Raw genomic sequence first — 12,894 nt, forward strand, 5'->3', positions numbered from 1 at the left:
AAAGGTCACACTCATGGCTGCCTCTGGGAGGCGGGGATTGACTGAAAGAGGCTCAGGGGAGCTCTGAGTGATGGAAGTATTACATGGGTGTTTACATTTGTCAACACTCATCAAACTGTACACTTACAATCTCAGCATTTCATGGTATGTAAAGTTTGTTTCCATTTAAAAAATGTTAAAAGTTTTCACTGAATACCTACTACGTGCTAGACATGGTGCTGCAGCGAAGGAGATAAACTTGTCTGCCCCGGGAGGTGACATTCCAGCTTACAAGTGGTTCTCATGCTCTCCTGGCATTGGCCACTGGTCTCTGCCCCTGGGCTGGCCTCCCTCTCTGCCTGCAGTGGGGATGGGGTGGGGGTGGGTCAAAGGTCAGGGTGCTGCAGGGGACAGGGTCAGTTACATGTGCACACCAGCCAGGTTCAAGGGGAGGCAGGATGGAAGAAGCATCGAGCCTGCAGACGCCGCTGCCCGGATGTAACTTCTACTGGCTGTGGTGACCTTAAGCAGATTCCCTAATCCCTCTCAGGCCACTTTCCTCATCTTTCACATGGGACTAATGATGCTTTCCTTGTAGCTTTGGCAGGAGAGTTAGAGGCTCCGGGGTGAGAAAATTCGTTGTTTCTATATGTTAGTGTGGTACAATGATTAAGAGCACAAATCCCAGCCACTCACCAGCGCGGTGACCTTGGGCAAGTCACCCAGCTCAAGTCAAACCCCTCAGAGCCTCAGTTTCTCCGCCTTTAACTTTGGGGTAATGAGGGTACCAACCTCAGATGTGTGGCAAGGATTCAGTGCAATGCTCTTAGTAGAGCGCTGGGCACATGGCGGGCTCGGAGGACACGGGGGCGAGGGTGCTCTGGCAGGAGGGCTCTGAATGGGAGGGAAGAAGGCAGGGGCACACAGCTGTTGGTGGGAGCATGCGCAAGCGAGTTACAGGATGACAGTGGTCATCCTTGGTGGTGCGCAAAGGGGCTCACGTGTCCCAGTCCTCTGCCCACCGCAGCCACACGCAGACCTCGAACGCAGCTGGAGGGACAGGGCAGGAGACTGGAGCGTGAGCGCACTAACGAGGAACCTGTTGGGCAGTGGGGGCGGGGGATGGGGGCGGAGCCCAGCCCGGGTCCCCACAAAGCCTCCGATGCGACCCACCCTGAAAAGGGCCAGAAGGGAACACCGCTCCGAGTTACTATCCTAAAGTGAGAATGGGCTCAAGCCGTTGGCGACGAAGAGCCGGCATTGACCGCGCCCCTCAGTCCCTCCCCGAGAGCCACTCGGCCAGAGTCCCGGGTCGCGCGCCACGTTTCCTTCTAACTTGCTGCTCCGGGTCCACACAACCGCTCGCCCAACGGCTCGTCGTGTTGCAGGTGTAGACAGCGTCGGACGTCGGGTCGCTGTTGGCGCAGCGCCCGGCCTTCGGGGCGCGGACCTGGGCTTGCCTCGGCGTGCGCCGGCTCCCGGGGCGGGTCGCCTGGGCCGGCGGGGGGCGGGCCTGGGCGCCGGGACCCCGCTCGGGTGGCACCTCGGCCCCGCCCCGCCCCGCCCCCCCTCCGCCTCATTGGCAGCCGCACACGCGTCGGGGGTTGCCAGGGCGACGGGTCGCGGAGCCGCAAGTCAGCGCGAAGCCGAGCCAGTCGGCCTCCGGCGGAGGGAGCGGGGGAGGCCGGAGGGCGGGCGGCGCAGCGTGGCGGCGGGGCCCCGAGAGGGCGCCTCCTCCCCGGCCCGGCCCGGCCCCCCTCCCGGCGCAGGGACAGGCCGGGGCGGGGGGCCCCCGGAGCCGGCGCGGCCTCGGCCCCGTCGGGGAGGCCCGGGGGCGGCCAGGGCGGGGCGATGCCGGGAGGCGGCGGCGGCGGCGGCGGCGGCGGCAGCGGCCCGGGCCGGGGCCCGTGACCATGGGCATCGCCGAGTCCACGCCGGACGAGCTGCCGTCGGACGCCGAGGAGCAGCTGCGCAGCGGCGAGCAGCAGCTGGAGCTGAGCGGGAGGCGGCTGCGGCGGCTGCCCAGCGCCGTGTGCGCGCTGAGCCGCCTGCAGAAGCTCTACGTGAGCGGCACCGGGCTGCGCGAGCTGCCCGAGGAGATCGAGGAGCTGCGCGAGCTGCGCATCCTGGCGCTCGACTTCAACAAGCTCGAGCGCCTGCCCGACGGCCTGTGTCGCCTGCCGCGCCTCACGCGCCTCTACCTGGGCGGCAACCGGCTGCCCGCGCTGCCCGCGGACTTCGCGCAGCTGCAGAGCCTGCGCTGCCTCTGGATCGAGGGCAACTTCCTGCGGCGCTTCCCGCGGCCGCTGCTGCGCCTGGTGGCGCTGCAGTCGCTGCAGATGGGCGACAACCGGCTGCGCGCGCTGCCCGCCGAGCTGCCGCGCATGACGGGCCTGCGCGGCCTGTGGCTCTACGGCAACCGCTTCGAGGAGTTCCCGCCCGCGCTGCTGCGCATGGGCCGCCTGCACATCCTCGACCTGGACCGCAACCGCCTGGGCGGCTTCCCCGACCTGCACCCGCTGCGCGCCCTGCGCGTCTTCTCCTACGACCACAACCCGGTCACTGGGCCCCCGCGCGTCGCCGACACCGTCTTCCTCGTGGGCGAGGGCGCCGTCGAGCGCATGGCCGAGCGCGACGAGCCCACGCCCCGGCCGCCGCCCCGGCGCCCAGCTCGGGCCTTTGAGGATGAGGAGGAGGAAGACCTACTCATAGGGGGCGGTGGCCCCCGGGCTCTGGGGCCCCCCGGGGGCAGCCTCCCCGCCCTGGAAGCCGCCGCAGGACTGGGCACCTGAGCCTACGCTCTGGGTGATGGACTTGGGCCATTCTGGGAGGAGGGGCTCTGGGAAGGTCTGTGGGAACGGTGGACCCCTGCCATGGGGCAGCGGAGGGGCCACTTGGGGCGAGCTGTAGGGACAGGCAGGCCTGGGCGTCATCTTCACATACTCCTGGTTGGTAAGCAGCCTGCCACCTGGCTGATCTCCGGGCAGTCCTCAGACAGAGAAGTCCTGGCTCTGTCTAGTCCCCTCTGGCTCTGTCCCGTCTGACAGAGTCACTGACAGCACGGTGGGGATGCTGGCTTCCTCCTGGAGCCGTGTCCGTGCTGTCCCCAGAATCACCACCTCTGGCTGAGTCTGGATGCCCAGGGTGCCACACCAGCCCTCCTCCTCCTGGAGTTTGGATCTCCTAGACCCACCCTTCCTGGTGCAGGAGCAGCTACCTCTGGGGTGGGCCACAAGCCCGTGTGAGCCCGAACTGTCCTTGGAGGAGGGTCTGGGCCGAGCGCCAGTGCCCAGGACAGAAGTGGGAGAGTGGGATTGGGGCCCTAACACCGAAGCTGCCCTTGCCCCTCCACTGGGGCTCATCGCACAAACCTCCCTTCCCAGGCCCCCTAAAACTTGCATGGGGGAGGGGGCGCTTAGAAGGCAGGGTCTCCACCCCTGCCTTTGATTCTGTTCTGTTCTCTTGTGCCTGGAATCTCGCTGGGAGCAGAGCGCTCTCTCCCCCTTCCCCACAGCCTGAGCCTTCCAGCTGTCAAGTTTGAAAAGAAGCCACTGTGCCTCTAGGGCCTCCTGCACGGAGGAGAGAGGCTCTGTGCTCTGGGAGGCTGTTCCAGTGCCTCTCCCACTGCCTGCACTCTCCATTCCCTTAAATGGGCACAGTTGGGGTGGCTGGCACGGCGTGGGGCACGGGACAAGCGCTGTGTCCCTCCACTCCGTCACTAGGGACAACCTCAGGGGCTGAGGAGTGGGGTGTCGTTCTGCAATTCCCAGGGCCAGATCTTTCCCATCCAAGCAATAACGGAAGGAGGGGGCCAGGGCTAGGGACACTCAGGGACACTGTCAGGGGCAGGGGCCCCACGTGGTAGTGTTTTCTTTAGGAAGAAAAAAAAACTGGCTGTAAACATAAATTATATTTCTTGGAGAAAGAATGTGCGTTTCCCACATGCCTGTTTATTTATAAGCCCTGGGAGCACCGCGTCCCATGGCTGTGGGGAACCTGGGCTCCCTGTGGCACTGCGGTCTTGCCCATGTGCACCAGCTCTGCGCCAGGCGGGCCGTGGCCAACAGCTGTGTCCTGCCTGGGGACCAAGCGCCTGTCCTCAGTTACATTTGGCTTTGGCTGCTCGAGGCTGGCCTCCTGTCCCGCTCTCCCTCACTCTGCCCGCCAGGCACCCCCCTTCACTCCCTTTCCTGTTCTTTCCAGCTTGCTTCGAAGGTTCCCAGCTCTGAATATAATCTGAATCTCCCTCAAGCTGGGCTGACCTTTCTCTCTTCTTTCACTGGTACTCAGCCCCCTCTCTCGCCCCCTCTCCATGTGTCTATTCCTCCCTCCTTCCATATCCCTCACTCCGTTTTCCTTTTTCTTAGTCTCTCCCTCTTTATCTCTTTTTTACTCAGTTATGGTATTACTTTCTCCCCTCATTGTTCTGGGGAAAAAAAGGAAAGTTTTAAAGAAAACATCATAAAGCCTCAAGCCTAGAGGCCCATCTCCCCATGAGAAGATGCTGCCGGCCACCATCACCATGGCAACAGGGCTGATATCATACAAGGCCCAAAGGTCGGCCCAGCAGCTCTGTTGGTCACCGGGCTGGGCCTGGGTTAGAGGGAGGCTTGGGCTGGCTCTGGGAGCAGGCGGCTTGCAAGTGAGAGAGAAGGCCTCGAACAGACAGAAGGAGTGGGTGGGTGGGGCAGATTGGAGGCTGCTGCCTGCCAGGAGGATGAGGGGGTCTGGGGCTCAGCTGCAGACCTTTTCCCTCCCGGGACTCTTCAGGTGCCCCTGCTCCCCTGGCTGGAGCTCCGTCAGGGTCAGTGGACCTTCCTGGGGTCTGGGAACTTGGAGGAAGGAATTTGAGATCTCAAGATCACTCGAGGTAGGAACCGCACGCAGCTGGCCAGAGACTGTCCTCTTGCTCTGTGACTCAGACCATGGCAGAGAGGAAATAGCCCCAGGGCCGGGCTCAGAAGGCATGGGTTCCAGTCCTAGTTCTGCTATTGGCCAAGTGACTTGGAGCACGTCGTGGTCCCCTGGGCCTCGGTTTCCCCATCTGCACACACGATGTTGGGTTCATTTAGGTGTGATGCTACAGCTCAGAACGCCATGCAGCCTGGTGTTTCTCTACCTCCCTTCATGCAAATCTTAGACACCGGGGAAGTCAGGGTGTGGGAGGAGCCACGTCACCCTGGAATAACGCTGGCCCCCATAGCCCAGATTTCCTTCCTCTCACTGGTGTGTTTCCCTGTACCTCTTCCCCTGCTGCACCTGCCTGAGAACTCTAGGTGAGGCAAAGGTCCCACGCGTACCCCTGGGGCCACGTCCAGGCCCAGAGGGCCCCCTGCCTTTCTGCACCGTCAAACGTGGCACCCTCAGCCTTGGCCACTCACTAGCCAAGCAAGGGCTGCCAAGGCTGAGTTTCTCTCCAGGGAGAGGAAGCACCTGTCGGGGCCCAGTTTGTCACTTGCTTGCGCCACTACCAGAAACCAGTTCCTCTTGGGAAAAGAGAAAGCTTGGTTAAAGTGGGCGCTAACTCCTGGCTTGAGAGCACTATCGAGTGTCCGGGCCTCCATCTGGAAATGGAGACACCAGGGTGGGAGGGGGGCCGTTGCCAAGGACAGCTGGGCATCACAGATCCCCTCAGTGCTGAAGAGAGCACAGTATTGGGAGTCCTAGTTCACCCCCCACCTAACTGCCTGTGACTTCTCATTTGGCCTTGGGGAGCAGGGGGAAGGGGGAAAGACTTTTGGAGGGGCATTTGCAACGGTGGGCACGTCTGCAGTGGCCCGGCTGGTGCGGGGCAGTCAGCGGTGGGCGGGCCTGGGGGGAGCACGCCGCGGCAGCTCTGCAAGGGCTGTATGTGTGCCCAGGGGTCAGGGATCAGAGCCGGAGGGCAGGCAGTGGGGACCGTGATGACAAACGAGCAGAGGCAGTGGCAGGGCTAGGAACAGGTCCAGGGAGGGAAGGGACTTGCTCATCCAAGGGGCTCAGGCCGCCTAACCCAGGGCTGAATCCACACCACAGGAGACCCCCTCTGTCCTAAGCTGATGGTCAGGTCTCCGTGTGGAATGGGTGGGACCTTGCCCACTCCCGGAGCCTCCCCGTGGCCAGACCCCGCCAGCAGAGTGGCAGAGACACGTGTGTGTGTGTGTGTGTGTGTGTGTGTGTGTCCTTTCTTAGCTTTGTTACAGTCATCCCCTGCTTCCCACCCACCCTCTGGGGCTTGGGCGAGCAGAACACGGTGCTTGGGAACTGGGGGCCCTGCCCAGACCCCCCTCCTGCCGCCAATGCCACCACACTGGCTTGCTCCGCCACCTGTCCCAAAGCTTCCTTAAGACACCCGGGCACTCTTGTTCTGAGGATGGACATTTATTAGCACACCTGGGCGTGCCACACGGAACATGTATTCAGACAGGGGTCCCTGCCCAGGGGGGCTCACAATCTAAACAAGACACAACGCACACACACATACACACACACACAGGACACAGACAGGGAGCAGGGCATCTTCAAGGGACGAGGATGGCCAGGGGAGCCACGGGCTGGGGCACACAGCATGTTCAAGCGTTGTCCTTCTGTTGTCTTTGTGGGGGAGGGCGAAGAGAGCAGGACGTGGCCCAGGATGGCCTTCGGGAAAGCAGTAGCATCCGGGAGGGACTTGCATGAGGAAGAGCACACCAGAGGACAGGGGTCCCAGGCACAGGGAGAGATGGGCACATCTCTTGGTGAAGGCATGGATACTGGGAGAGCCAACAAGGTGAAGGTGGGCAAACCAGGCAAAAAGTCCAGGAGGAGCCCCAGAGCCCCGCGCGAGGAGCTGCCGCATCTGTCAGGCTGTGAGGGGTCCTGCTTTCGGGCCCAGCTTTCCAGAGAGATCCTGAACAGAAGTTCTGGCAAGGAGTGCTCTTCAGGCTACTTACCTGACCTTAGGACTCCCTCTAATCTCTGGGACAGAGATCAGAAGCCAAAAGAAGAAAACCACCTTTTAACGGGACACTGAAGCCAGGTTGGAAGAAATTCATGGGGCGGAAGGGGACAGGGCAGGCAGCTTTAGGTGGGGGTTCTTGGTGCAGCGCAGGAAAGCAGTTGCCCACCCCAGGTGCTGGGGAGCAAGGGCTGGTGGCCCTCTTCACTCTGGAGGGGGGCAAGGCCAGCAGGTGGACACATGGTAACAAAGGCGCACTTGTTCCTTTTGTGTCTGCGACAGATGTAGCACCTTCCTTCTAAAGTAGCCTGAGAGCTACCAGGCCTTGGCTTCCCCAAGGCTGTGTGGGGAGGGAAGGGAATGGGCTGGGATGGTTATTGCTCTTTTGTGAACTAAGGACACTGGTCCCGGGGAAGGAAGTAACTTGCCTGGGGAACACAGTGGCTGGAGAAGGAAGACACTGGGACCCAGCTTCCTCAGACTGGGACTGACCATGGCCTCTTTTGAGTTGGAAAGACTCTTCTAATCCTAAAGGATTAAACCAGGAAAGGGTGGAGAGAAGACAAAGATCCAGCCAACAGATCTAGAGCTCTTTCTTGGTCCCCGCAAGGACCGGGAAGGAGACGCTGGTCCAAAACCACAACGGGCCAGCCAACATTCAGGGGGTGATAGGCAAGGTGGAGGTTCCTGCTTTGGATTGTCTGACCTGCCTTGGAGGGTGGTGACAGTCCCCTGGGAACTGAAGGAGGTAATGCTGGGCTGGGTGAGCTAGAGGGTCTCAAGGAGACCACTCCCGACAAGCCTCGCTTCAGGCCTGATCAGGAAATATGGCTGCTCTCCTGTTTTCTGGGCAGCTGGTGGGTTCATACTCTAGATCTGAGGAGGGGCTGGAAGCTCAGGGAAGGCCTCCTCACCAGTGAAGCCAAATCCCAAAGGTGACAAAGGGAAACTCAGTCCCAGGCTCCCCATCCCCCTCACCCCACTGCCTCTTCCCCTGGGAGGTGAGGTAGGGCTGGGACCCACGGAGGAAACAGCCGAGGCCCTACTTTGTCATGATCCTTTATTGATCAGAATGGGCCCTGCCACAAAAAGCAGGGCCCATTCCCACAAAAATATGATTTTGCAAAGAGGAAATCTTGCTGGCTTAGAGGGTGTGTGTGGTGGAAAAATTTTGTATGGTTCTTTTTTCCTTTTTTTTTTTTTCCTTCTTCAGTTTTTCTTCATTTCTCTTTGCTGCAATTTTTTTTTTCTTGTGATAGTGAGTTTGTCTGTCTCTTTTTCTTTTTTTAAAATAAAACACTTGCACTCAAGGACTCCAACACAATACAAACAGCGGCCACCAACCCCACCCCTGGGGCCCCAGCCAGGCTGGGGGCTCTGGGGGCCCCCTTGGCTTTTTTGTGGCTGTTTTCCTTGTCCCATCCCTGGCGTCTGGCGCCAGTGGGCAGGTGCGGGGTGCTGTGGCAGGAGGAATTTGTCAGCAGTTACGTAGGGAGATGGTCACAAGAAAGGATACCTGAACAAGATAACAACTAAGTCTAGGGCACCCACAAAGACGGCAGATGACGCTCATGAAGGGACCTGGGACACAGTGAAGAGATAGATGGGCCCAAGCGGGCCTCGGCTATCCTTGGAGACGCTGCAGGGGGAGGGGCAGGTGGGCCTTGCTTTCAGGCTACAGTAATAATACTTTGCTCCCGGGTAGCACCTTCACAGTCCTCCTGCCTCAACCCCCAGGTCAGGTGACGGCGGCCTCACAACCTCCCCTATGAGGTAGGTGAAGTATTATTACCATCATTTTACAGATGGGGAAACTGAGGCCCCGGGAGTGTGGGTGATCTGCCCAAGGTCCTGGGATGGTGGCAGGGCTTCTGTGCCCTTCCCCCCCATCCTCAAGTTCCCCCCTTCTCAGTTCTCCTCTAGCCCTAGCCCACCCCCGCCCTCACCGCATACCACCCGCCTCCTCCTGTGCCAGCCCACCTGACCCTTGGCCCACCACTTGCCGCCCCTCCCCGGCCTCCCGGCGGCTGCGTATCTGGGGCTTGGAAAACCCACGCAGGGTTCACCGGTTCACCAGTTTGCCTGGGTGTGTCAGGTTGGGAACAGACTCCGCCCGAAGATGCTCTCTGCATATGATTGGCTAAGAGCTCCGTGGGCGGGGCTCGGAAAAAAAGAGACGCAGTTGCCCCGCCCACTCATTGCAGGTTGGTTCAATCCCTCCCCCAAGGCTGCGCAACAGGCAGGGAGACATGGGGGCGGGGCTGGCACCGCGTGGTGGAGGGGCACAGGATCTGAGGGAGGGATGGAGGAGGACAGATCCCTCGCCTTGCAAGGCTTCCCACAAAACCCTCTGATCCCTTCCACACGGCCTTCGGAGTTGCTGCCTTCCCGTGCCGCTGCGGGGTCTGGTCCCCAGCCCGCCCAATAAAGACCCTGCAGTTGGGGCAGGCCCCCATTTTAAGCAAAGCTACAATACAGAAAAACTGGGATTTACAAGGAATGTGGGTGACTATTTGCTTTACAAGAGTACTCTTCAATCTACGAAATGATTCACCTACGCTGTATGATAGTCCTCCAGATCCTAGGGGGAGGGAACGGGGGCAGGGGTGTGAGATTCAGTGTAATACATTTTGATACGGGCAGCTCAAGGGGCAGCCTACTAAAAGAAAATGGCTCCCAAATTCCCATGCTTTTGCCGTGCTCTGTAAGTGGGGACCCTATCCAGAGTCCCTCCTTGGGGTCAGGCGCATCTCCGGGCAGAACTGTGGTCCCAGGCCGCGGCCACAGACGTGGTGTCTGGGCGCCACCTGGCGGCCTGTGCCGGAAATGGCAGGCCCAGGCGGGCGGACCCCTGGACTTGCGACTGTCGCCCGCCGTCTTGTATCAATACCAGGACCCTCGTGGGGCTGAGCAGGCTTAAGCAGGGATCATCCCGGAATCTGCTGTCTCCAAGGGGAGGCCAGTTTTAGTCTCTGCAGCAGCTGAGGCAGAGAAGCCATGGCTTCTCTGTGTCGGGCAACCTCAAAATTTGTAGAATCTGGACTTTTCCCTGCTTGTCTGTCTGAACTGGGAGGGGCAGAAGGAGCTGCTCTGAGGGACTGGGAGCAGTGGGGAAAGAAGGCTGGGCCAGAGACTCCGACCCCGAATGGAAGGGAGGAAGGGAAGGTCTGCGAGCTCAGGGGATGGAGGGGTGGCAGAGGGCAGCACAGACAGGGAAGGAATCTGGGAAGCACTGAGAACTGTGCCAGCTTGGCTGGGATCTGAGATCTGGGAAGGCTGAGGGTGTCTGGGCGAGGGTGTTAGGGAAGAGAGCTAGTGGGGGCTTGGGACCCCTGAGAAGGAAAGGAGGGGGTCCTGGTGGAATGTGATACACGCAGTAGGTGCCTAAAAGGTGTGAAATGATGTTCAAGAGATGAAATTGCTCGGCAAGGAGCAGAGAGGGGCAGGGGGTGGGGGTGGCGGGAGCAGCCAAGTTCTCAGCCCTCTTCCCCCGCCCCACATTTCACCTCTCACCCCTCACCTGCCTCTCCTTGCCCACCCCCCTCTCTGTGCATTGACCTCTCTCGGCCTCCCGCCCTACCTCACTTTCTGAAAGCCCGCCTTCTCTGCACAGCCGGCCCCAGGGGGACAGGGGAAGTGTGCCCCCACCCCCATACACACACACACGCACACACGGTGGACGCGACACCAAGTACATGGGCTGCGGCTCCAGGACCCTGGAGCAGGCTATATACTATCCTTGGCATTCAGGGCCCAGCCGGCACCTGAAACTGCCCTGGGATGGGCCTCTCCTGGCCAGGCCGGGGCCAAACGCCTCGGCCTCCCCTCTCCTGGGCCCACATCGGGAGCTGGGGAGAGGGCAGCTTCTCTCCACTCCAGGCGCTGCCTGAAAGAAAACGGGGGACCGTGCCCACCTGGCGGGTCTCTGGAGGGATCTGCCCGTCTGCCTGTCTGGACTTCACACTCTCCCCCACTTCTTTAGTATCAGCAAGTCAGGAAGGAAAGGGGCAAAGCAGGAAAATGGCTCCCAGAGCCCCTCCCCCAGAGCTGGACCGGTGGAGGATGAGGCTGGTACTTCCTAGAAACGGGGCCCAACTGACTCTTGGGACCCCTCCTTGGCCAAGCCCTCAGGGTCCTCCCCTCACCTATGGCGGGGGGCCAGGCCGGGCATTGTGCATAAAGTGGTGAGGGCATGATGGGGACCCGGGCCCTCAGCCCCCTGGGCCTCCCGTGGCCACACTTAGGCCTTCAGCTGGTGCCACTGGGCCACCGGCTGCCGGGGACGGGCAATCATGTCCTTCCAGTGCTTCACCTCCCCAGGCCCGCTCTTCCAGGACAGGTAGATCTGGGGAGAAAGGGAAGAGCACAGTATCAGTGACACTCTTGGAGGCATTGTCCCCTGCCCCCACCAGGGGGTGACGCTCCAGTTCCTCACTGGCACCCTAAGATCATGATCACGGGGACCAGGGGGCCTCCGCCTACAGTGACAGCCTACCCTCAGAGGCTCCCTCCTTCTTCCTCCCCGCCAGCCTGACCTATTTTCCTTGCTGTGCCTCCCTCTGGGAGCCTGGGCACGCCTGGCCCTTCCCAATTAGACTCCTGACCTGTTTTGCGGTGGGGGTGGAGGCACATGGCCCCATGCCCTTCCCTGCCCTGTTGGCCACTGTCTGCCTCTTCTCACTTTCCATTGCTCCCACCTCCTCGCCACTTACTGCACACCGGGCACCGAGGTCAGGGCCTTAAACACCCAGGTCACCGAATTCTTACCTGTGAGGCAGGTATATTATCCCCATTTTACAGATGGAGAAACGAAGGTGCAGAGAACAGAGACTCACCCAGAATCATGGAATTAATAAGTGGTACAGAGGAATTTACATCTAGGCCTTTCTGGCTCTGGACTACCAGCCCCACCCTGCTGGCTTCTGTTTTCGGGGCTTCGCAGCCTCACGGAGCTGTGTGCGTGGTCCCCCAGCTGACCCCAACCTTGTGACTGGAGGCTGGTTAGAAGCGTAGGGCTCCCTAAGGGACCAAGGCCAAAGTGAGAACCAATCCTCCTTCACCTTGGCTCAGTCAGCAGAAGGTAGGATGGGTCTCAGAAGGAGCTATGATCGGTATCTCAAGGCTAAGCTTCCAGAGAGCTTCGAAGTAGATATGGTTACTTGGCCCGAGCTGATCGAGGAGGGGGCTCAGCAGGCTGCAGGCCTGCTCGGAACACAGGGTCCCACTAGGCTGTGGGTGTCACCGCCCTGAGGAATGGTGCCACTTGTGACCACGTTGGCCGGACATGTTCCCAGGGCCTTGCTTTGAGGTCAGCTGCTTCCCTTAGCCCCAGTAGCTAAGTTCTCCATCCCTATCTGAGAGTTGCCTCCATCTTGGCCCTCTTCCCCATGGGGGCCCACGTCACTCCTCATTTACCCCATACAGGGCCGTGCCCCAGGTGACGAATATTTTTTCCTCACGTGCTCCGGGCATCTGCCCTTCCCCTCCACCTGCCCTCATCCCTGGCTGCCTGCACTGCTCCTGGTCAAAGCTCCATGCCCCAATGGACAAACATGCCCATAATAGGAATGCTTCAAAAATACCTTTTATTATAACGGCAGCTAACACATACATTCTAAGCACTGTACCAAGCACTTCACCCATGTTGTCTTATTTAATCTCAGCACACTGTGAGTTTAGGACTGTCTTACTTTCACTGTGGAAATGAAATGGGGCTCAGATAGGTCATGGCTGACAAGATGGGGGCTGGGCCCAGGCAATCTGATTCCCAAGCCCAAACTCTCAACACTAAACCATAAACGAACATGGGGATAAGACCTTTCAAAGTAGAGAAACTGAAGGGTTTATGTCACAGAATCACATCCTAGAAAAATTCAAGGCCAGGCACATGGATTTTTTTGATAAGCCTATGATGAGGAAAGGTCACTTTCTATAGGGAGAACATGCACAGATCTCAGGCAATTCTCATACCACCCTGTGAAAGCTAGAAGGTTGGTACT

The 12,894-nt window shown here is 59.9% G+C and overlaps 2 protein-coding genes across 8 annotated transcripts in view; one reads left to right on the forward strand and one right to left on the reverse strand.

Moving 5' to 3' along the window:
- Window positions 1-1,874: 1,874 nt before the first annotated feature.
- Window positions 1,875-3,868, forward strand: LRRC10B (leucine rich repeat containing 10B). The gene has a single exon (XM_032414543.1). The coding sequence runs from the start codon at window positions 1,893-1,895 to the stop codon at window positions 2,769-2,771; it is 879 nt and encodes a 292-aa protein (XP_032270434.1). The 5' UTR covers window positions 1,875-1,892; the 3' UTR covers window positions 2,772-3,868.
- Window positions 3,869-7,938: 4,070 nt separating this feature from the next.
- The window catches only part of SYT7 (synaptotagmin 7), a 61,527-nt gene continuing 56,571 nt past the window's right edge, over window positions 7,939-12,894 (reverse strand). For all 7 annotated transcript variants that reach the window (XM_032414268.1, XM_032414263.1, XM_032414262.1 and 4 more), the window contains one exon: window positions 7,939-11,240. In XM_032414268.1, the coding sequence (XP_032270159.1) occupies window positions 11,136-11,240 (105 nt within the window). In that variant the 3' untranslated portion in view covers window positions 7,939-11,135. The remainder of the gene's footprint in view (window positions 11,241-12,894) is intronic.

The sequence above is a fragment of the Phoca vitulina genome, unplaced genomic scaffold (assembly GCF_004348235.1).
Source record: "Phoca vitulina isolate PV1807 unplaced genomic scaffold, GSC_HSeal_1.0 scaffold16, whole genome shotgun sequence".
Classification (NCBI taxonomy): domain Eukaryota; kingdom Metazoa; phylum Chordata; class Mammalia; order Carnivora; family Phocidae; genus Phoca; species Phoca vitulina.